Source organism: Poecilia reticulata, linkage group LG8, assembly GCF_000633615.1.
Source record: "Poecilia reticulata strain Guanapo linkage group LG8, Guppy_female_1.0+MT, whole genome shotgun sequence".
NCBI lineage: Eukaryota > Metazoa > Chordata > Actinopteri > Cyprinodontiformes > Poeciliidae > Poecilia > Poecilia reticulata.
This window is the reverse complement of record NC_024338.1, coordinates 7,151,427-7,176,229: the sequence shown is the minus strand read 5'-3', so window position 1 is coordinate 7,176,229 and position 24,803 is coordinate 7,151,427. Positions and strand designations below refer to the sequence as shown.

The 24,803-nt window shown below is 40.6% G+C and overlaps 1 protein-coding gene across 1 annotated transcript in view; it reads right to left on the bottom strand.

Moving 5' to 3' along the window:
• Positions 1-6: 6 nt before the first annotated feature.
• Positions 7-24,803, bottom strand: part of usp43b (ubiquitin specific peptidase 43b) — a 76,311-nt gene continuing 51,514 nt past the window's right edge. Inside the window, exons 7-16 of the mRNA XM_008415457.2 lie at positions 20,150-20,312; positions 17,343-17,454; positions 10,712-10,815; positions 6,018-6,095; positions 5,784-5,913; positions 4,523-4,865; positions 3,914-4,072; positions 3,637-3,813; positions 1,430-2,524; positions 7-491 (exon numbers count right to left, since the gene is read on the bottom strand). Of these exons, the coding sequence (XP_008413679.1) occupies positions 481-491; positions 1,430-2,524; positions 3,637-3,813; positions 3,914-4,072; positions 4,523-4,865; positions 5,784-5,913; positions 6,018-6,095; positions 10,712-10,815; positions 17,343-17,454; positions 20,150-20,312 (2,372 nt within the window). The 3' untranslated portion in view covers positions 7-480. The remainder of the gene's footprint in view (positions 492-1,429; positions 2,525-3,636; positions 3,814-3,913; positions 4,073-4,522; positions 4,866-5,783; positions 5,914-6,017; positions 6,096-10,711; positions 10,816-17,342; positions 17,455-20,149; positions 20,313-24,803) is intronic.

Below are 24,803 nucleotides of genomic sequence, written 5' to 3'. Positions count from 1 at the left end.
TGTAGCCTTTTAATAAGCCGGCTCGTCAGTAGAGCAAATATTTCTTTCTTAAACGTCAATATGAACCGCACTCATCGAAAAACAACTTCCTGCGTTCCTGAGAGTTCACGTGGAAGTTCAAGCGTAAAGCATTCACTAATCGCTCTCATTTTCACAAATGTGGATGATTAACTCAAACAGACAGTAAAAAATAAAATAATAATAATTTTAAAAAATCAGTAAACAGCGTGAGAAAAGAGTGAGTGGAGGGAAAAAAAGAACAACTAGTAATTTCCCTCAGATTTTTTTTAAACTCTGCATAGATTTAGTTTAAGACACACACAGGTAAGAACCTAAAACAGTACAATGAAAAGATTGAATTAAAAAAAGGGAAAAAAAAAAAAAAAAATAGAGATGTTGTTTGCTGTAAGCAATGCCTCCAGCAGGGGGCGGTTCTCTAGGAAACCAGGTGAGCGGTCCTTTTGTTGTCATTCTTGGCTGTCACATGGGCACTGGTGTAGGAAAAAGCAAACAAACAAAATCATAAGTTTCATAAGTGTCACAATAAAAATTAAAAAATGCAGGCAAATCCGTTAGTAAAGACGTGGAAAACGCCTTACAGTAAATATGTTACTCACAGGTCTTACTCTTTAAGCTAATGGCTAATACGATAAAAGACGGCCTATATCTATCCTGCTAACACACACAGCGGGCCGGTGAAAAACATTTCATCTACACACATATTTGGAACCTGTCAGTCACATACCCTTCTTTATACTAAAATCAAATTGGAATTTCAAAAATAAATACACTTAATGGAAACGTACCAATTTTGAAAAAAAAAAAAAACTCACGTTTTTCAATAAAAAGTTTTTTTTGGCCATATCAAAATCTCACAAAAACTCCAATGGAAAAACTTTTTTCGCATTGCCCGAGTCATGCGATCGACAACCGTTGGTTATTACTGGCGGAAAAGACGAAGGAGGCAACAGGAAGTCATAGGAGGAGGATGGCTCTGTTAACGCGATAGCACTGTTATTCAAGTGAGACTTAAGTTGCGTTTCTTATTTAACGGAAACGCGGCAATTGTGAAATTGTGTTTTTTYGACATTAGCTGAATATCGACAAAGTTTTGTAATTGACATGTAGATGGTGGTGAGCTATATTGTAGCCACAGCTATCCTGGGGCGAAGACGGTGTCACAACGGTATAAAGAGACGGATGTAGCAGGGATTCAACCCACCTACAACACGACGAACTCCATACCAGCTTAGCCACTACCGCAATATTAACAGCAGGGGTGTCAACAACTTTGCCCCCCTACAGAATAGATTTACTGAGATTAATCACTGAATTCTTCTTCGCTTCTCWGTGTGAGATACTAAATAGGAATCTACTTCGAGGCGYCCCACACATCTTTGCCAGCGTTCATGGAGTCCTCTTTGCCTACCCAGGGAGGTGGTGCTGTACCGCGTCCGCTGTAGCGTGGAGTAGCCAGGCTTGTCCGACAGCAAGACACGGTGTGCCTGAGGGATCCCCACCTCCCCGTTCCTCTGGAGGGAGGCACATCTGCGAAATGTGAAGTCCAGCTTGGTCTGGATGTTGCTGGAGCTGTGAGCCCGCTGGATGTCCACTGGCTCCTGATTCACTGCTTTTCCATTGACCAGCTGGGCTTTGCAGCCGTGGCCGTCGCAGGTGGGAACGCTGCTGCCMGGCGCTGGAAGAGTCCCGTTGGACAGCGACAGCTTGGCTAAATTATTGCTTGCCAGTTTTCCCAGATGTTCGTGGCCATTTATTTGTCTCGCTTGCTCCTTGCCTGGGGACCTAGGAATGTCTTTGTTCATCAAAACCGGCTTGAAAAACGACAGGAGATTTTCTTGGCTCTGACCCTCTTCTCCTGTTGGGTTCCTCCTGCCTTCCATCGCCTGTGATAAGTCTTTTTGGCCCCTGGTGAGGCCGGTCGCCTGAACGGCGGTTCTTCTAAGCGTAGACTCTCTGCTCGGAGGAGCGCTGTGGCTTATATGGCCACCCAGAATGCCGCCTCTCTGCAGGTATAAGTCCAGAGTCCTGACCTGGTCAGTTCTCAGTCTCTTAGATAAAGATCCTTGCCTCGAACCATCATCATCTCTTGAACGGAGGTTTCCGTCGTTATCAGATCCTTGGCCTGCGTTTCTTTCCAGACAGGCTCGCCTTTGCCCCTCTGGGATTTTGGGAGAGTAACAAGCGTCACAGCCGAGCCTGTCCGTACAACTGAGACTGCTGCCGCTGGGCGAGCTGCAGTCCTGTCCCACGTCAAGGACTCTCCTCTGTGGCGGGGTAGCCACCAGTGTGATGATGGGGTCTTTGGTGCATCTGGGCCGGCGTCCAGACTCCAGGTACTCCACCAGCTCTCCAGGCTGGACTTGTGCCGGGTGCTTGATGCGGTCTTTGGACCCAAAAGACCAACGCAATGGAAGAACTTTGTTCAGGGCGTCCTTGGGTTTGGCAGGTGACCTCATGCTTACGCTCCTAACCTTGGTACCTCGCATCATCTGATTGGAGCCATCTAGAAAAACACATTAAATGTCAGGTGTGCGCTTACCAAAATCTGATACATTCAAATTATTTGACCACTTACAGTCCAGTTTTGCAGAGGTATTCCCATGATTTTATGAAATATACTTCTACAAAGTAGTGCAAAACTGGAATAAAAATGGGTCTACATGCGAAATGTTAAGTGTGGCAGAATGCTAACACTGCTCTTCACCTTGACCACATCACCGTGAAACATTACATACACATTCTGTGGATGCTGGTTGRAGTTGATGATGAGCTAAATATAGGCTAATGCTTAAACAAAGTTGTTAGAGGTTAGAGAGTTGTCTAAAGCATACTATTAGACAACTACAAATGCTTTAGAATGGCCCAGTCAAAGTGTCTTTAGATGCTTAAGACACACTCTAAAATACTTAAACTAAAATCTGGTCCTTCAAATAACACCACAACTCWATCAACAGATCCCATGTATGACAGAGTTTATTGCTAATTTCGGTCAAAAACATTGGGTTTAYSTGACCGCTAACTCCGACCTGTAGGTGGCAGTGTTTCTTACTWCTTCTACACTTTATCACAGTCTGCSACTGACATGGCGAGTAACAAAAATCGAGATATTTAAGTTATTTAGAGAATAAAAATGCTTGTGTCCAATCTGCTYGTCATTTTTTCTTTCATTTTGTTTCTTCCATATGTAGAWCTTTGAATGGATTTACTGGGGAAAATATTGTGAAATTCTAAAGTAGCAAAAGAACATCAGTGATTTTAATGCAAAAAAAACAAAACAATCAGGAACCGTTATTGAGGGAACGGTTCAATAAAATTCACTATTTTGTGTTGGCGAGTCACATAAAAACCCACTAAAAATCCCAAACAAAAGTTTAGGGAGTAAAAATATTTGTGCACTGTCTGACTGTAAGCATTGTTACAATTTGTTGCAGATGAGGTAATTTTATTCTGAGTGTTCCGAGTTTAGCTGGACTGCCAAAGCTACCGAATTGGTCCAAATGTGGCTTGAGGTTTAGGGTGAGTTCACATCCGACACCTAAACACGGGAAAACAGTGAAACGGCATCAACATAAATTACTTCAGGCAGTTTTCATTCTTTTTAATACAAATACTCACTTCCTCCTACTCCTCTGTTGGGTTCGTCTCCAAACACCGGCAACTCAGGAGACTCCGGAGCAAATCCCGCTTCCAAAAGAGCCGGACTGGGAACCCCCGAGACCACGCTGCCGCCGCTGCTGCTTCCCCCGTTCAGCCGGACCAGCCAGTGGTCAGAGGTGGATGAACTGGTGGAACCTGACCAGAAACACCAAATTGTTTGTTTTTTGTTGGATATATAGAAGAATATGAAAAAACAAACAGACAAACAACAAAACCACTGAGAAGAGGAACWAACCAGTGAGGGAGGAACTGGCAGACCAGGGGGGGATGGTGCTTCTTTTCTGGTAGAAGAGGATGTAGGCTCCTCGTGTGCAGACCTCGGCCTCCGGGACAGGCTCTACGGTGCTGTCGTCGTAACTGTACCACTGACCGTCGACCGAGTTTCGACAAAAGGCTGCAATTAAAGCGACGGGAATATTAATAACAGGATAATATTAATAATATTATTATTAATAATATTAATAATATTATTGATTGATCCTATAATTTATAGGATCAATCATTAATCATGATCAATAGGATYATGATTACTCATGATTAATAGGATTAATCATGAGTAATACAATTAATGCCATTAATCATAATTAATACGACTAACTGTTGAATTAATCGTAAAGTAATTTAGTAATCAATTAATAATCAACTGGAGTAACAAACTCAAAAAAGACAGAAAATCATGATCATTGGTATTAATCAGATTTATCAGGATTGCCATTAATCGTGATTAATATGATTAACTGTTGAAATAATCGTAAACTAATTTAGTAATCGATTAATTGTCAACTGGAGTACATAAACTCAGGTAATCATGATTAATCGTTTCAGCCCTAGAAGGAGTCCAGACCTGTGTAGTGACCACCGTGCATCCCTCCGTGGTGGTTGCAGACGGCGTAGAGATCATACAGGAAGTCTGGAGGAGCCAGGTCGGGCCGCCTGCAGTGCTTCCAGCCCGCCTGAAGGGGGCCCTGGTGGGGGCCGTTGTTGCGGCTCACCATGTGGGGAGTCATGTCCAGACCCGCCAGGGGGAAATGCACGAAGGTGGTGAGCTTGTTCCGCCGCTCGCCCACCTGCCTGAAGCGCTTCAGGTGGAGGATGAGGATGTCCGGCAGGGTCCACAGACTCATCTTCACCATGCCCTGCTGCAGCTGCTTGCAGTACGGGCACTTCCAGGCGTCATCTGGGGCGAGCTGRTCGAAGGAGAGGCACGGAAAGACGAAGAGAGAAAACAAAAATCACCAAGTTGGACGAAGCAAATCCACAAGAGGACAACGCTTGGCAAACGTGCTCATTCCAACTGAATGCGTTCACATTTCGTCAAGTCACAAAATGTAATGTTTATTTCAGGAGACAGACCAAGACAARGCACTGTCTGATTGTAAAGCGGAAGGAAAACAAAAAACACACYGYAGAAACACAGAATCTTACCAAGATTCTGTGTTTTCCTCAAGGTTTCCTCAAGTAAGTCTAGAGGAAATGTAATTTTAAATGAAACARAACTAACTTGCACAGAACTTTTCATGAAGATATAGACTTGGTTTGGGTCAATAATTCCTTAATATTGATTTTAAAAAATAAAGCACTAGATCCACTAGCAATTTTTTTTCCAATTATGACAGACATTTTCCCCATTTATAAGTAAAAAAATTTCCAGTGGAACTAGTAGATATTTATAATCAATATTAAGGAATTATTGACCTAAAACAAGCTGAAAAGTTACTTGTAAGTTAGCACTAATAGTATTATTATTGTAAGTGTGCTAGCATATTTGCCCTGGAAAAAARATATTTTTCAAGAGAGTGTAACACAGGTCACATTAGGTTTCATATGTATATGCTATGTACATATGATTAATTTTTACATACACATWAAGTGTATAACATCGGAAAAATGTCTTGTTATAAGTGAAATAATCAACCAATGAGAAAAACTAACTTTTTCATCAATATTAAGGAATTGTTGACKTAAAACAAGCTCCTAAATCTTTCTGAAAAGTTACTTATGTCTTATTTTCAGTGAACTATAATATTTACACTAGGAACTGGATAAAAAAAACTTGGTAAGATGTAGTGTCTTTGCAGTGGAGTGTCTTTTAAGTCCAGTTCCACCTGTTCCTCTTTGGTGTAGAGCTGGAAGCACTCGTCCAAGGTGCAGCTGAACTGCTGGACGTGCTGCTGCTGCAGGTTTCGTACGCTGTCTCCATCCTTCACCACTTCCTCATGAATGTTACCGAACAGGCTGGCACCCGGCAACAACCACAACAACAAGAGAAAAACGTCAGAGAAAAACGTACAAACCGATGCAACGAGGCGCCAAAGAGGGACAGAGGAAAACACACTGACCAATCTTTGACTCTGTGCTCCCACTCGATGATGAGCTTCACGTGAGGAGGYCCTCCAGAACCGCACAGCTTCAGGGCCCTAAGGGACACAGGAAGTAGTTCAGATGAAGAGTTTTTTTTCCTTTTTATTGCTTCTACTAATCAAACGTGGCTAACAAAWTTTCTGGCTTTTGTTCCAGGAAAACACAGGTTGGGCTGAGATTCAGTATCCAAGATCAACTTTATTCTTGTAATGCTATGACTTTATTCTCAAAATGGAAAAAAGAAAAAAAACAAACAGATTATAAAAAGTATCAGGTTGAAATCTATCTTGCTTATGACGTTTAACTTATTATTAGTGGAAATGTTTTGTGTATTAGAAAAAAAAAGACACAATAAATTCACACCTGTCCACTCAGTTCACGATTCCAAGATTTATTGAATTGTTTATTTAATCATTTTTCCATCCTGGAGGGAAAAATCCCCCCTCTGAATAAATTATTAGGAACCTGAAACCACTGAGGTCTTTTTGTGAATTGGTGACAGGCTCTGTAATGTATTAACGCTTTCTAACCACTAGGTGTCAGTAATGTTACAGCTCTGTATTCTGGACCAGAATACATATAAAAACAAGGAAAGAGTTTGAAAAATGTCAGAAGAAGAGGGATCTGTCACCTCCGTTAGCCGTGAACTCAATGTAAATAATACATATTCAGCATAGAATAACAATGAGAATAACAAATAATTTGACAAAAATAGACAACTATCCAGGGACGTTTCTTTTCTTCCACATTCTGACTGACTGACGGGACTCGGGCTGTCAGATGTCAATGACTTTTTGTCCACTTGGAGTCTGTGACTCGGTCCGTTTTTACCAAAGATTGTTGCTCATTTAAAAAGCCTGCTGGTTCTGCTGCTGCTTCTTTGATGTTTTTAAAATATTTTTCTCCACTTTAGGACATTTTAGTCTTGGTATCTTTGTTAACATCAGTCTGTCCTCAGGTGTTGTCACCATGCAGTTAGTCTACCTCCAAAAAACAGCTAGATCCCACACATMTTTGCACATTAAAATGCCAATCTTTCCTTTCTAAAATCCTTAGGAAAAATKTGACTTTATCTTCAATTAATGAATGAATKAATTAATATTTTTTTAGAGGGTTTCTAATCTGGTTTTAAGATTGACAACACTGAATCAGATGTTTGAAAAGGTTTTAACAAAATAAGATGTGGAACGACTCTTAATGGTTTCTTCTCCATCTGTCTTTAAAAGACCTCTTAAAGCTGCAGTATGTAACTTTTACAGAAAATATTTTATTATTTTCTATATTTAACTGTCATCATGTAGTAAAAGTCTAATATGAGACAGACGATCTGTGAAAAGATCGATCTTCTACGCCTTCTTGCTGTGCTCCTGAATTAATGCGCTGCTCCAGRTAAAAAWCAACCAATCAGAGCCAGGAGGAGTCTCTCAGTGCTGTCAATCATCCTCGTGAATGCACTGCTAAATGAGCAGCAGCGAAGCAACTTAATGTTCCAGGAAAACCGCTTATCCGCCGTCATTTCTGGCTGTGCTAACTAGCCTTAGCATTTGTGACAGGCTATGTTGTTTTGCTGCAGCATGAGCATGATTGACAGCACTGAGACCCGCCTCCTGGCACTGATTGGTTGTTTCTGACTGAGTGGTGAATGTCTGCATTTAGTACAGGAAGAAGGCGGAGGAGTTTGATTCTTTTTCCAAGCTCCTTTTTTCAAGATACTTTCATAACATAATGAGAATTTTAACAACTAAAACTTTTTTATACATAAAAGTTACACACTACAGCTTAAACTCGTCTATCTGCTCTGATTTTTTCTTCCACGTTAATGTTTTTATTGCGTGGCTGCATCTACACCTGTTTTATCCGTCTGATTTTCACATTTGTATTCAACTCAAACTTTTTGTCCTCGAGGGCCAATTTAAATGCACAATGAGTTACTAAAAACAACAGTTAACGTGCACTGAAAAACATAGAAACAAACAAACAGACGAGGACTTAATGCAACGACTCTGTAGTTACAACCCCAGAATAATTTTAGGGTTTTATTTCCTTTCATTTTTTAATTAATATACAGTGTTTTGGTCCTGTGGGGGGTGTATTAAAGTGCTTCAGAAATAAAGCTTGATTGGTTTTAAAATCCACTCTATGCATAACATTCACACATATATCTTTTCCAGCGACACAACCAGCATCTTAAATACAATATTCCATCTGTGTGCAGCATTACTTCTTTGAACCGTTTGTGTTTTATTTTTTTAACCAGAAACTCTGTTGCAATTCAGTTTGAAAGTACTCTAAAAACTCAAATAGTTGGGGACAGTTTTTTTAAAATTTTTTTATTGGTTACAGAGTAACTACTTGTTTTTCAGAAAACATAATTCAGATTAAGAAAACCGGAATGCTACAGCAGGAAATTGTAAATAATCCATGAAGATACTCTACATTCAGAGTGAAGACACCATGGTTTTATGTGACGCAACGGCTGTTTAATAAAGGCGCGAGACAAGAGTCTGGAAGCACTGAAATATGCAGTGGGCACGGCTGGTCAGTGGAGGCAACAATCTGAATAGAGCGGACAAACGTCAGTCCATCTCCGGATGGAAAACCTTAAATCATCCTGTAAAGAAAACGTGACAGCAGCACATATCACCAACTGAGCTCTACGAAAGACTTGGGAAACTCAGAGCAGTTCCTGTTTTTCTCTTCATTAATGTTTCAGTAAAGTTGGCAAACGTCTTGGGACTCCAGATAGAACTAGGAAGTGATGGAACGTGGATAAATGGATGGACATCATAGCAGTTCATCTGACACCAACTAGAGATACTCTGATACGATATCAATATCTGTATCGGTCCCAATGTGGAAAAGAATTATGGATCCATAAGGGCAGATCTATTCAGTCTAATTCTATGCTCTGAGCTCTGAGCGAAGTCATAATTTATTATTTATTTTCTGTTATTTTTACAATTCTGAATTTCACTTTCTGAACCATTTCAAAGTTTTGTTGCAGTTTGTTTTTGACCAAGTTGGTCAACATGTTGTTTTTGCCAGTTTCATTTGTGGCCGTTTGAATATTTTCAATAGTTATAGTTTCTTTTTTAAGTTTTTCTTTTTTAAGATGAAATTTTCCCTGGAAAATGTTAATTTTCTTAAACATAAAAAGAATTTTTGTTGTATTAAACTTTTTTTTTTCTTCCCGCTTTTATTGTGACAAACATTCAGCCGTGTTTTACTAAAAAAAAAAAAAAAAACAGATTGGGTCACACACATCCAATATATTTTGCTAAATGTAGCAAATGAAAAGTAAATTCTCATTTTTAATGATTGAAATACACTAAAAACATTTCGTAGACCAACAAAACAGAAAGTAATCAGCCTAAAAAGTATAAATAACCGAATGACATAATATGTCTAATTTACTGTGTACGCAAAATAAATACACAATAAAAGAGAAAGAATTCACAATAATATTATTTTTTTCATTTTTAACTGCATTTCAGCCAAACTCTTTCTAGTTTCAGGATCAAACTTTTACACTACTAGTGGTGAGTTGTAGCCATAGTGACTCCCTGGCATGAGTAACATAAGATAAATTACATCTCCAACATTCACATTTTACAGCAGGCAACGCTGCAGAAAAAGACCAAAGTAGACTAAAACATCGCCAGTGCTTTTCTCCGTTCTCCCAACACATTATTTGGGTTTACTCAGGGACAGCGTCTCGGGCTCCGGCGCTGTCATCAAACGGGTTTCTAGGATACCACGTGCGACGCATTTGCATTTCAAAAGATCCTGAAAGCTTCTGCTCCCATCAGCGCCATTCAGCGGGTGAATGAACTCTTCTTGAGCTGCACAAATGGAAGTTCTTTCAAGATGACGCCAAAAAAATCAGCAACTCCCTTTCTGCCACCGTGAGCCATCAAATTTGCATTTGCAAGAAACGACGCGACGCTGAAACTTATTTCACAATCGCAGCGGAGACGCAAAAAGTCACAGTGGGGTTTGGTAGATGTGAAGAGACTTTGTCAAATTAGACAAGATATTCTAATTTCACTTTAGACTGATTATATTACATGTAGTTGGTAAAAAAAAAAAGTTTGGTCATGTCATTGCAGCGCTGAATTTTGATTGAATTTTTTACCTCTCACCTTTGACCTTAGTCTTGGTTTTGACTAAACAAGCACAGGAAGAGTAGTAGTAGTTCAAAAGACTATACTTATTTCAGATTTGATAGAGAAAACTCAGTAAATATGAGAAAATTTACTGCGTTTTCTAATGAACAGTTGAACAATGTATAGCACTTCATATGCAAAGAAAATGTTTGATTTCTTATCAACAGACAAATCACATATATCTTTTTAACATTAAGCATCTTTTGCATATTACGCAGTGAATAGAAACATAAAGGAAAGAGAATATTACAAGACTACACCACGATCATGTATGTTTTATGGAAAATTGTTTAAAAAAAATAAAATCAACAGCATGAGGGGATTGAGAAACACGTTGCAGCACGGATTCAGCAGGGAGCTAATCAACACCCAGCGATTCACTGCTAATAAGTTACATGTCGCTCTGATCCGCTCTGGCAGATAACGGAGTCAACACGCTGGACAAAACGCAGGAGCATGTCTGGACATCCAGCTCTACGGTGCATCGTGCGGTTTCAAACTCTCACCTGTCGACGGCGGGGTGGTACAGCGGTCGTCCGTCCTGAGGCGACAGGTAGTTGTGAAACGTGGATCCTCCCACCACGCGGATGTTGAAAAGCACTCTGATATTCTGAAAGAACACAACAAACACACGGTCAGCACACCAAAAAGCTTTGCTTTTCTGCTTCCTACGACAACTCTCGCTGCGTTTTCGTTCCCCGTAAAGTCGCGCAAATTGGAAATACGACAATGAACGGAAACAAAGCTCACGTTTTTCGATAAAAAGTTTTTTGCGCTAGGAGGAAGTGGTGAAATGATATGGAAACACTTTTTTCCAAGCATCAGCATTATTACTAGAGGAAGTGACAGAGTGGAAGACAGGAAGTGGTAGGAGGACAACCGCTTGCGTTAGCTGACATTAGCTTCTCAAAATAACTCCAAATGAAAACTGTGTGTAAATAGTAGTAAATATTAAAATGTCTACGCTTTAAAAACAGCTAAAACTTTAAGATAACGTTGATTCAGCATCCTGTGACAGCATCCTAGCCTATGTTCAGCTTTAGCTAATGTTAGCAGTTTAGTACATATCAAATTTAGCTCCCTCAATGGACAAAACTTTTGGATTTTCCATCACTTGGGCAACAGAATCGAAAATGATAAGTTGTAAGTGTTTGAAAACTGTTCAGGTAGAATTAGCTAAGCCACCAAACCAGCTAATGAGATGCAACCTGGAGGTTCAAACAAGCTAGCTCCACATTGAAGCTGACATTCGGATGAAGAAACCGCTGAAAGCCTTAAACAAGCTGACGTCTTCCTACAACCAAAAGGAAACTATGACTGATAACTTCACAGATCTTCTCTTCAAAAAATATGCATATAGAAACACGTTTTGCCTTCGTACTAAAGGCAAAACTTTCTTTAATCTTCTCAAACAGCCAAACTGTAGGGAACAATATCAAAATGGAGCACGCTGAGGAATTTCTGTTTGATAATAAATGAAATATTTGGACCTATAAATTTGTGACGTTGAATGTAATCTTTGGAAAAAAAAAAAAAAAACTGGCATAAATTAGGTCAAGCTTAAATTTTTCCCCATGGCTTGTAAAAACGTGACTTCTGGGATCAGAAGCTCTGTTGTAGGCTGATATGCAGGCAGACTTAGCAACCACTTAATGCAGAAATGTAGGGTTTTTTTCATAAAATCAAACATTTTTAAACTCTGGGATGTACTTAAGATGGACATATTTGCCGTGCGCAAAGGTTGAAATTAATGAAACGCTTCAAAACGGGGTTGGGAGTGTTAAAGCAGTGACGGCTTCCTGCCGCCGACATTTTGAGATCTTAGAAGTTACAGGAAAAAGTTTCATCGTGGAGTTTTATTTTTGTCCTCCGGCAGAAGAGTTTTGCCAACAAAAATATTAATAAGCCTCCAGACAATCAGCCTGCTGTCTCGAAATCTCTTCAGTTTGATTGAAAAATGCGAGCAGGATAGAAAATGAAAACACAAATAAGGTGGTAATGTCTCTCCTCCCCCTCTGAGGCACAGAGATATTACGCTATGATCTGCGTACGATGTAGGGATAAAGGCATGCTTTGCAAAATAATGAAACTGATTTCCTCTTGTTCTTCTCAGATCTGCTGTGTATCTGCCAGCTGGGATTGTTTCTCCATTCCTGGGAAATATTGATACCCAATGGAATATGCAACCCTTAAGGGAAAATGAAATAATTGTTAAACATCGTCTAACATAAACTGCTTGAACATCACTCAGGTTGTACCAAAGCACGTCAGGCATATAAATACATGTACTTTAAATTTCATAGAACGGAAAACTCAGTTCTGACAATAGCTTGCTGGTCGATCTCAAAGGCCAAAACATTACAGGGGCGGTATTATCTAAAATCTACTTTTTTTCTGTAGCTTTACATCATGTTCTAATGTTATTCCCTCATCAACAACATGCCTGGAGTGTTGCCTCGATTCTTTCGTGCGTGTTTGAGAAATCCTCTCGCCTCCCATGGCAACCACAATTAGTAAGGACATTTCTTTTAAATTACTATGCATACCACCTTTATAACAACTCACGTTAACAGTTTGTTGATTGTGCTCTGAGATGATTATTTATTTAGGGGGAAATGCTTACATTTATTAAAATTTCTATTGTTTCTGTTTATCTTGTCAATATGTTAAGTACGTTGTTAAGTTACAGCSAAGRTTTTCTCTGTATTACAATGCATCTCCACCTGCTTTTTCCTACTGAGGTGTTGCAGAATAGCATAAGCCGACCTAAAAGCCATCGCTAAGTGTGAAAATCTGGACAGCGTCCGGGTGAAATTCCTCTCATGCCTCCAGTCAAGAGAAATGACGGAGTGTGAGAAAATCCTTGGTTTTTGACTTTTGGGCCTGGAAAAATTGATTTTGAAGTTTCAGTGAAGGATGTTTGGAGGATGAAAACTTTACACAGGAATCCAAGGAAAATTCTATTTCAAATGAGTTYGTTTATTCTGGTGAATTTGAKATTTTGTCTCGTGGTTCCAGATGTCAAGCTAAGAAGAGCCGTTTTGTTTTTTGTCAATGTGTGTGACGGCCTGGAGGCTAGAGGAACACGGTGGGAAGYGCKCCATTCTGGTTCTGTTTTGTGACTTTGAACTGCCCTCTCTCCAATAAAACATTTCCAATAAGTTGATTTCAATTAAAAAAGCTACATATTTGKCCATATTTTCCCCCTTTGTTTCCAAGAAGACAGTTTGTTTAATAGAGCTGGACAGTTCAGGTGCTTTTCTTCAACATTTCCCCCAACATTTTCCCCCGATGGATTAGCATACTCTCAACTTCTAGAGTCTGTGAAGTATTTGCAAATAGTTTTCCCCCTGAATGAAATGCCGACTTTAAGGAAAAACATCAAGACTGAATACTGGCTCAAACATTTTTTTATGGGGTCAAATTTGGGAAAAAAAATGTAATCTTGTAAATTCAGACCAGACTGTTTTAGCTCAGCTTTCTGCTCTGTAATACCACCATTAKAAGGTCATATTGCTTTTACATTTGCTCTACTCCTCACCTTTGATATCTTACTTAAGAGAACCTTTGCTTTCGGGTAAACCTTTCKTAATCTTCAGCAAAGATAAAAATGGGACGAAAAACACGACATTGTCTGACCTCAGATTAAGGTGATTTCACACCTACTAGTCTGGTAGACTCGGTTTGATTGGACCAATCAAAATGGCAACATCTGCTACATTTTCAGCTGGTGCGAWTCTCTGTCACACTGCACTGTCAGATGAAAAAAGGCCTCTGTCTCYTTAAGAAGCGCCCGCTCTTWCTGAAACTCTGCCTTCAGKAAGTCATCACAACATGTTAACCCTTTAACAACGTTTTTGTCAGCGTTGCACTGAGCAGCAGCTCCTATAATGAGCTCAGCTGATGTGCAGTTCCACCAGGTGTTTGCTAATTGGTGTTGGCTAGTCTGAAGGAGCCAATAGMAATTAGCTGCCCTCGAAGGCAGGGCTAGGTTTCGCACAGCTGAATGGTTGCCATGGAAGATTAAAGGACTTCTCAAACAAACGTAAAAGAATAAATTCAACACTCCAGGTATTGAGGGAATGACATTACAACATGATGTAAAGCTAAAAACAAAAGCCAATTAGACATGATACTGCCCCTYTAATAATGTCTGTGGTGATATATCACTGCTAAAATAAAGCATGCTAAATTATGTTAGCAAYAGTAATTAAAAAAAATGGCTGTGAAAAAGTCACATTTATGCTTTGGGAACTGCACCATCACTGAAACTAAAATGAGTTAAAAATCCACTTGGGAGAATAATTTGGTGTTGGAAAAAAAAAAAAAAAAAAAAGCCACAGATCCTGTAGAGATGAAAGGTTTGGAGCAAACATCTGCTCTGAGCATCGCTCCCTCGCTGGCGAAGGTGTGCGCCAGCGAACTGATTACGCTTTATGAGCTCGGCTTTAATTAAACGGCTGACGGCGAGGGGCACAAAGACGATCTCTGAAGGAGTTTGCGAACACACTGCATCTGTGTCTTCTTTTCTTCCTCCGACTCGGAGGGCACGGCGAGACGCGGCCAGCATCATCCGCGCTGCATCTAATAAACGTCACCTGGCTTCACGCGCGATTACGATTCCGTTTGGCTACACGACCGAAACCAAGACACTCGCGGTAAAACACACAACCGTCTTCGTTGGGAGGAACCGAGTCTGTGAGCAAACAATGAATCTAAAGGGCCACTTATCTCCCGGGAAGTAAATAATTGATTTGACCACATGAGCGGCACGGCCGCCTCCGTTTGAATTTGCATTATTATCTCTCTGGTTTTACAATCTTGACAGCAGGAGTGGAAACAAAACAGCCCGTTGTTTGGTCGAGAGACTGACAGGAAGCTTAATTGAATTTCACTCCGTCGGAACAAAAGCAACATTCTACTCCGTAGCCAACAACGTCGAGAAACGTGCAAGAGAGATCGATGGTGTGATCAGAAATATTTGGTGGCTGGCTCAAATAATTGGCCACAGGTGTGTGAAATCCAAAAACGATGCATGCAGAGTGATTTTATAAATATTGTGAAATAAATGGGGTAGAAATCCATCGTGGTAGGATACAGGTGGTAGGAGGCCACCTGTTCAACACGGTGCTCCACTCCTTCAACATTCTGTTGTGTTTCACTCTTATTCTAAATCAGGTTAAATTAATGTCTCTCCTCAAAGTTCTACCCTGTAATGATAAGGTGGAAAACAAGATTTTTGAGTGTTTTGAAATTTTATAAATAAATAAAAAAAAGAAAGAAAAGGAATGCACAATTATTCACAGCTTTTTAATAATTTTAAGTATTAATATTTTGTTGATCCACCTTTGGAAGMAATAACAACCAAGTTTTTCTTTAATATGTCAGCCAACATCAACTGTAAATTTAGATTTAAAATAGGTTAAAAGAGTATTCACACCCCCTAAAGTGTTTCACTTTTAGTTTTTGGTTAAATCAAGACAGCATTTCAAAAGCTGCGTTTCCATTAACCAGCATCGCACAACTTGAAATTATGGAAATAAATTAGCTTAATTCTGTTTATTTGGATAGTTAAAATGTCTTCCAGTTCCACTGTTAAATATCCATCAGAATTGAAAGTTTTTTTAATCTATGAGAATGCTATCTTGCATTATTATGCCGTTACCATTATATTCATTGAAAAACACTCTTTATACATGATTCTCTGCTCCAGTCTCTGTTTGTGTTTCTGCGGCGGACCGTGACTTGGCCAGGGAACARATCACCTGAGGCTACTTAGCCGCGCCGCTGAGAACCGYGAGACGTTCGGCGGYGGYGGCGGCTCTCTCCGTCTGCGGCTGGCGCTTCCCTTCCCACCGGGTTTACCCGGCGCCGTTGGGCGGACGTGCTTTCCTCTCTCTCGAGTCAATAAACCCGCTCAGGAACAGGTGCGCCAGCCGATGTGGCAGACGGAAATCGTGTCCCAGTCCAGTCGGCGCTCACAGCACACCCACACTCACACATGGACGCTCGATATAGGTTCTATAAATTTAATAGATGGATCATTATTTTACCCCCTCTTTTAATATTTAATATCCTGATTAAATTACTGCCATACATTATTTTATTGATGCTTTGAGATTTATTTATTTTTTACCNCGGCGGCGGTGGCGGCTCTCTCCGTCTGCGGCTGGCGCTTCCCTTCCCACCGGGTTTACCCGGCGCCGTTGGGCGGACGTGCTTTCCTCTCTCTCGAGCCAATAAACCCGCTCAGGAACAGGTGCGCCAGCCGATGTGGCAGACGGAAACCGTGTCCCAGTCCAGTCGGCGCTCACAGCACACCCACACTCACACATGGACGCTCAATATAGGTTCTATCAATTTAATAGATGGATCATTATTTTACCCCCTCTTTTAATATTTAATATCCTGATTAAATTACTGCCATACATTATTTTATTGATGCTTTGAGATTTATTTATTTTTTACCYCATTTGCTGCCTTCTTTGCTTTAAGTGACAATATTTTAAGACTTTTTGCTCCTYAATGGTGACCTATTATGCTTCCTTGAACAGATTAGCATAACTCTACAGGCTGCACAAMTTATGCTGATTACAATTTTTTGCACAAAATCGTGACAATGATATTTCAGGTCTGTTGTAGGGCCTCCTGTCACTTTAAATCCAAACGTTGAGTTGGCCACGCCCAAAACTCAATGTTTACAGTCGCACATGAAAACGGCTGCAAGCACAGAGGGCAATTGTACAAGAGTACGTCTTTGGAAAGCAGAAGCAGAGCCTCCTGCACAACCAACAAGAATGCAGCAATTGGTTTCTGAATATTAAAGTCAACAAAAAGTTTTTTTCCCCAGCAGCAATTTTACAGCTGACCAAGGGAACGGYGCTTCCCCGTCGAATTTGACTCAAAMATCKGAAGGTTTTTGRATTGGATAACTTTCCAGACACCAAAAAAACAACAACATCGAGTGGATAAGCACTTCTAGAAGAAGTTGAGACCYAAACAGAAGCATAAAACTGTGAAATTCTCCCCTTTAAATAAATGCTTACCATCCATTCGGGGGAGAAAAATACAGTAGTGGAAGCAAAACAAAACATTTTCACGTTCACCGTCACATGAATACTGGTGTAAACCGGCTACCTGGGCGTGAGCGCCGTTGATCATCAGGTAATACAGCTTGCTGAGGATGCTCTGCTGGAGCTGGTCCCAGGAAATAGACCGGTCCTCCCTCATTAGGAACGGCGGCCCAAACCTTCCAACAAACATAAAAGGTAATCGATGACACAAAATGGAACAACCAAACCCACATTATCTGTGCTCGGTCATAATGATGCTCACGTTATTTTTTTATTTMTTTCTTTTATTAGTCATGCGCCGCACTGGCACACAGTTCTCATCGCAAAACGTCCACGGAAGGGCAGAGAAGGACGATAAGGAGGGAAAAATCATTTCTCAGAGATGACGGATCACATGACATGCCCATTATAACACACGTCTAATTGAGGGCAGCCGTCCCCAGCGTTCGGGGAGATTTATTATGATGAAACAATATGAGCATCCAGAACCATTCAGTAACCGGGCAGAAAGGGAGAGATGTGCATAACGACGCAAAGTTAATTTGTTTTATGGCAATATTTTTGCATTACGCTAATAACGCATCGTTATTGTTTTGTTTTCTCATCGTTTCTCGTTGAGATGCGACAACAGAAGCTGGAGTGAAGATGTGATTGAACGAGACGATGGCAAGGGTGGCAGACAAAAAATTCTCAAATACCAGTGAAAAGTTCATTTGTTTCTTTAATGTAACCAAAAAATGGGAAACTGGAGTGAATATAATCAACAGATTAATRACGTAATGCTGGGGATGGAGCTGGAAAACAAAAGGTGCAAATATGGTGTAATATGCGGATTAACTGCGCACAGAATAAAATTGTAGTCTTTATTTCTGTTCATTTTGATAATAAAGAAATGAAAATTATACTTTATSAGGTCAAAAAAGGATATTTAATCCAGAAATGTCAGCCTACTGAGAAGGCTTGTTTCTGTTTACAGCACACACGTTCAATYCTGATTCTGCTGAGGTATTTGGGAAGCTTCGTGCGCTTTWACAGAAACAGTCCAGACTTTTGTCTGCTTCGCCCAGACAAGACATGCACGATGTCTTGTCTGGGCGCAAGGTTGCATTTAGTWGTCCCAAAAACGTTCGTGTCTGTCGGCCCTTGAAGCCGCAGGACATGCTTTGTGCATTTCACCGACCCATCAGAGAAATGCAGCAGATCAGGCAATAAAGTCTCTCCTTACAGCCCGGGAATTCAGGAATGTGTGTGTCTGTGAGTGTGTTTTATGTCTTCACCTGCCTCCACGCAGAGAACGAGCACAAAAGTGTGACCGAAGTGAAACATCACAGATTCCATTCCAACTTTGGAAAAGAGACGATAAGAACGTTTGGAATTTTTCCACGTTAAAAAGGCGATTTCACAGTTTAGAGATACGAAGAAAGTGGAGAGTTTGGTGCCGTTTTCTTTTCTTTTTTTTTTTTCGGTAATGTACCTGTGATGTTATTCTAGAAAGATCTGGGAATGAAAACTGTGTGCGACTCCAATGTCATGTTCTTGGCTCGGCTGGGCTCTCCAGCTGTCATCTGATGAGGGGACGGGAGGGGTGTGTGTGTGTGTGTGTGGGTGGATTGAGCAATGACAGAAAGGCGTCTGAAGGAGAAAAAGAGATAACGGCCCTCGTGGATGGGAGCTAACTTTTCCACTGCGGTTTTGGTCATCTCGCCTGTATTGACCTCTTTGGACCGTGACAGTGTGACGGCATGACGGCGCTCCTCGTGGTGCCGGATGTTAGAGCTGTTGCTCGATTTGGAACCAACCTCACTGAGATCCACATTCATTTGAGCTTATTTTAAGATGGAGTACCAGAAATGCTTTCCAAGCTTCAAAGGGGRAGCAACATATGATGGGGGCTGGATTTAAGTTGATCAGGGTTATTAAAGGTGCAGTATGAAACTTTTATAAAGCTATGTTTTGTCACCATGTTGTGACAGTTTGGTATGCGACAGCTAGTCTGTGAAAAWATCCAAAATCAAAATCGATGTCCTCCACCTCCTTCCTAAGCTACTCCAACGGTCTGCCAAAAATATGGTATGCACGGCTCCCGACCAAATACCACCAATCAGAGCCAAGAGGAGTGTCTTAGCGCTGTCCATCAACCTTGTGTACACTGCTCAATGTGCCAACGGTGGAAAACCTTCTCACCGTTACAGGAAAACCATTATTCCCGGTCTTTCGTGGCTATGCTAACTAGCCTTAGCATTTGAGGGAGGCTATGTTGTGGTGAACCAGCTGTTGCTCAGCAAGGAGCAAGCAGAAGTGGGTGAGTATGAGAGTGATTGACAGCGCTAAAACCCTTTAAGTCAAATTGTAGAGAACAAAATTAAACTTAAAAGAAAAGAGAATCTGTACTTTGGTGATTATCCCCCCCMAAAAAATCTATTGTCTAGAGTTAGATAATGTGCTTATTTCCCATTAAATGGTTATCACATTTGTAAGGAAAATCCATTCATGAGTTAAACAGTGTAATTGAGTAAATGGGTTGCACTAATGACCCTCTGTCTCCTTCTACTTYATCGTCTTCTTTCCACAGGGTAATAAGAACATCTACAACCTGTAGAAACTGTCTTTGGAGTTTAACATGCTTTTATTTCTAGGCGTTTTCTTTAACTTTTTTTTTTTTTTTTTTTTAAATTGGTAAGTCGATAAAGAAGATTTTGAAACCTGAAGATTACTGACAAGTACGGTGTGGAAACCTAATGCTGGCAATGTGAACAGATACACTTCTTTTTAGGAGCTTTTATGTTCGACTTTAAACCCRAACTTGACATGTCTTCATTGCCTTGTTGTGGTTTCTAACCTGTTACTGAATAATTGGTTTAGCATATTTACCTTACAGTCTGCTGGCCTGTTCCAGCAGCATTGCACACCAGCAGCAGGATCTTGACTGGGACACCGTGGTTGAGGAACTCTGACGATAAGGCTCCAGAGGAAGGTAACCTTTGACCCTCAGGGCCGGAGGAATAAGGAGAGGACGGCAAGCTGTGATGATACCCTGAGTAAAGAGACAGGAGAAACAGGAAACGGTGTTTGGGGAACCCTTCATTTTTCTCCTTTTCACATTGCTTGMATRGATAAGCTCACAGCTCAAGTGCTTTTSTGAGCTCAGAGACAATGACCGTTGAACCTCAGTTAACACCTCAAACGAGGGATTGAGACAGATTACGAAGATACACAAATTGGCAAGACAGCAGATTCTATTTGAAGAACGGTGATTCAGTTGGGGGAGCAGATGGACCAATGGCGGCTTGCTCTATCAGYGGGAGGCCGTATCTGCTGCACATCCTGTCCTGGTGGGGTGCCAGGCAGCAGCGCTGCTTCCCTGCTCCCCATYGTGTCTCTTCCAGCGCAGAGGAGTGCGTCTGACTGAAAAGAAAAGCTGAAACGATAAGATCCCTGGGAGATGTGAYGTCAAAGAAGACAAGCTTTCTTTGTCATCACAAAAAGCAGGCCAAAATCGGGTGTCAGCTCAAGAGAAGTTAGAGGTGATAAATGAAARCTTGTAGACACTTGAGCGAGGTATTGATCGACCGYGGCAGCTGTCCCTTCCTAAAACCACAATATTTTTATTACACRCCAATGATTCYCGATTCATCACTGACGAAGCAAACGCCACGGCAGAGGATCTCACAAACCACCAAACCTCTGTTGGAGCATGCTGCGTCTTGCCCACGAGAGAGAGTGTAATGATTATTATGCAGTCTTTCACTTTTTAATGTCTCTCTAATGAAGCGAGCGAGAAAATTTGCCTAATCATGTGCTTCCATTTACTTTGGCAGCAAACTCTGCAACAAGAGCAAATCACAAATTCCCAGTGAAACGTGAAGACACGACACTGACCTTTTGTCCTGCCTCATTAAGGATAGCCAGGAAAGCATGAGGACATTCTGTTAAATCTGTGACATAAGAAAATGCCACCTGAAAGTGGTAGAGCGCTGTGAGAACTGCTGTGAGCCTGAATGCTATGTTGTCCAGGGTTTTGACCTCTCCCATCATCACAGGCTATTAGATTGAGACGACTTCAAGGAACTTAATTGCAGAAAACCACAAACGTGGAAACCTAATTCAGGTTTGAGAAGACTACCCAGGAACAATCTCTGGGTGAAGAGTGCACCTGGTGGTTACACCTCAACTCTAGGGAATGTGTGAAGAAAAAGTTGCTCAAAAGTGAATTTATTTTGAGCAAGGCTCCTCCCAACCAGTAGGGAGGTGGGTGGGTGACCACTTCATGATGGTCCTACTCTGGGGATGTGGAACGTCACCCAYAGAGAGGGAGGGATGGAGTAGGACGTCACCTAGGTTTTACMATTTGGAGGTTTTTAATCCACTGGGAAGGAATTTGGAAAGACTATTCAAGTGCATCTCATTAACATAGAATATCCTTAAAAACKTACATTATTTCAGTGACTTGCTTCACAAACGCTAGCCTGTGAACCACAGAAAGTCCTCGCAAATAGGTAGACTGTTCACCTGACCCACTGAATCCAACCATAAAGACAGTAAGTCATAAAATGACMTGCCTAAAGAYGATGACAGAGTGTCCACAGAGTGCCGTATAACTGGAAAGACAAAGTGTTGTTGAAAAAGACGCACTACCAGCAGGTTTGTGAATCATAACCTATTCAATAGTTTGAGGGAAACTCACAAGGTGTGTGGACTTTGGCTGAAGTCACTCACCAAACACAGACGTGACCAGAATATGGGCTATGACCGTCGTGTTCTTTGTGTTAAGCCTGAACCAGAGATAACAACAGAAGTGTCTTAAGTGGGCGATAGAGAATYATTGCTCTAATATCTCTTTTCAGATTAAAGCAAATGATGCATTCCATTTGAAAAGTCATCCCAAAATCTGGATAAAGACTRGAGAGACACAGAGTCCAAACAGCTTCAGGTTAATGTTAAGGTTGGTTTCCATAGTTATTTGGGGTAGCGTGTTATCTGCCGGTGTTGGTCCACTGTGTTTTGTCAATCAACRCGGCAATCCACTAGGAAATGTTCTTTTGCTGACGAGCTCTAAGGAGATGCTGACTTCATTACTCTGGCATTTTCCCTGATTAATAAAGTGTGTGTCACATAACTCACTAGGTTGTGTTTGGCCAACAAACTTGTTGATGCTAATCTTGTTTTCTGGAAAGGCAGAGGACTGACTCTTGGTAGCTACAGGAAGCTTGTGTACACGTCTTACCTCCGTGTTCCCCCAAACTTATTTTAGCGTCAGACAGACGCCGGTGGAGCCACACTGAGTACAGTCATTAAGCTCGTAATTAAACACCTCCACATCGCAGCAACTGCGCCCACTTTGCCATGTAGGAAACAGAAACGGTGGTCAGGTGAAATTTGTGTCTGGTGCTTTTGCCACATGTACAGCAGAACAAATATTCATGTATAATTAYGTCTCCTGAATTGGTTCACAGTCACTTTTAATATTTTTAATTAAATCAACATAACAGCACAGCCCCTGTGGCTTAGTCAGATTGATGTTAGTAAGGGTTTTATAGTTTTCTCAATAATGTGGCACGGTAAGAACACATTTTGAAGGGGCAGTATTAAGTATTTTCCAGGCACAGTGCCATTTCATAACACAATCAAATAGTGGGAATAGCTCGGCAAGGGCCTGGCGTCGAGTTCTGAAGGCAAACAAAATGTCGCAATGAGAGCTGATTTCAGCACTTTGCGTGAAGCATGTCGGGGCCTTCCGACAAACGGGAGTAGATAAATGGAAAAATGGATGGAAGGAGAAATCTGTTTTAGCAGCGACATTTCCCTTGTACGTTTTGCGAGTTAGAAATGCACAGAWTAGAAATCTTGTCATTCCCGAGGTTCTTGTCTTTCACAAACGGCACTTTTTGAATTCTGTTCTCAAACCGTTTTGGGTTCTGCCATCCCATCACTGACTATGAAACAGCAGGAGACATTCTGAATTAAACCACATTATATGTAGAGGGAAGAGGATGAGCGAATACAAGTGGAAAGATCTTACAGTTACTCGTTTCTCCTCGACTCAGTCCAAGGATYATGACACTTTSTACTCCTTCACTTGCACACAAGATMAAATGCATAATATATCTSCATGGTTCTACAATAGAGTCCGTSCTTATAATATTTTCACAACATGATACCGGCATATAAAAATATCTACATTTATTGTTTAATAGGATCATCAATAGGATTTAATCAAAAACCAATTCATGGCTTTTTATGGATCATACTGTTAAAATTTAAACCACATTTATGGTGCTGTAGGCAGTTCAGTCAATAATATTGCATTCAATAAGTATGAAATGAATAAGATAATTAATAAAAAGGCAATAATTTATGCATGGATCAAACCTGGATCAAACCTGCATGATTTTTTGTGCATTGATGAACATTTACTCACTTCAGCATGCCAAATGCTTAAAGTGGCTCCAACAGGAGGGCAGTTCGACCCATTTTCTGATTAATTMATCTATTTAATTTGTAAAAGTAATTAAATTGTATAAAGAACAATGATTTTTCAACCCAATATGGCCTAATCTGTACATTTCTCACAACACCCCCCACAAAAAAAATCAACACCACAAAAACTTGGACCCTCCGTTTGTGGCAGAGATAATAATAAACTAACACAATAAAGGCAGAGTGGCCAGAGGCTCTGCTGGGAACCCACTACACAGTTCTAATGAGACATTATTTATGACTGCGAGGGATTTCTTTTGCATAAGTCCACACTCTGCTTTGGATGGAGGAATCTGCTTGGCCCTCTTTTCATGAATAATGGACACTTCCTGATGTTATGTTAGAAACGCCAGCGTTTTGGAGGCATTGTCATCASTTTTTCTCTTCTAAAACCAAGCGAGACYGTCTCCTTAGACAGAAGGAAAAGCATTCGAAATGCTTCACATCTTTCAATCAGGAATAGAAATGCACATATGCATTTTTTCCATAAGTGTGGTCTATTCCAATTCCTGCAACTGGATGTAAAAAAAAWTTGATAATCAAAGCTGAGTTGTAAAGTTTGTAMACATAAGCAATCTTTATCTTATTCAGAATAATCTTCAACCACAGATTTGTTTTACAAGCCTTATGCACTGTAAAAATKTACTTTGTAGGATATTAAAATYCCCCAAAATATGTTAGTTTATGGGGCATTTTCAAGGTGAATTACTTTAAGTGAGTGTAAAATCTTATGGGGATCCTTAACCCCACAATAATAAAGAAATAATCAAGAAACTGACAAAAACAACAGTTACCTTGATGTAAAACAAAAAAAATAAAGTAGTTCAGAAAATGCAATTAGTTATTCTAACATAWTGTGTCCGTTTCTCTCTGAACAATATTACCAAGATCACATGAAGCCACACTTTTCAGATTTCCATTTGCACAACTTTTGAAAGCTACGTTTTTCCTTCTGCTTCACGATCACGCACCRCTTTGTGCTGGTCTGTTGTTTAAACTCTCTACCTAAAGTTTGTGRCTCGTAACCTGACAAAACATGACAAACTCC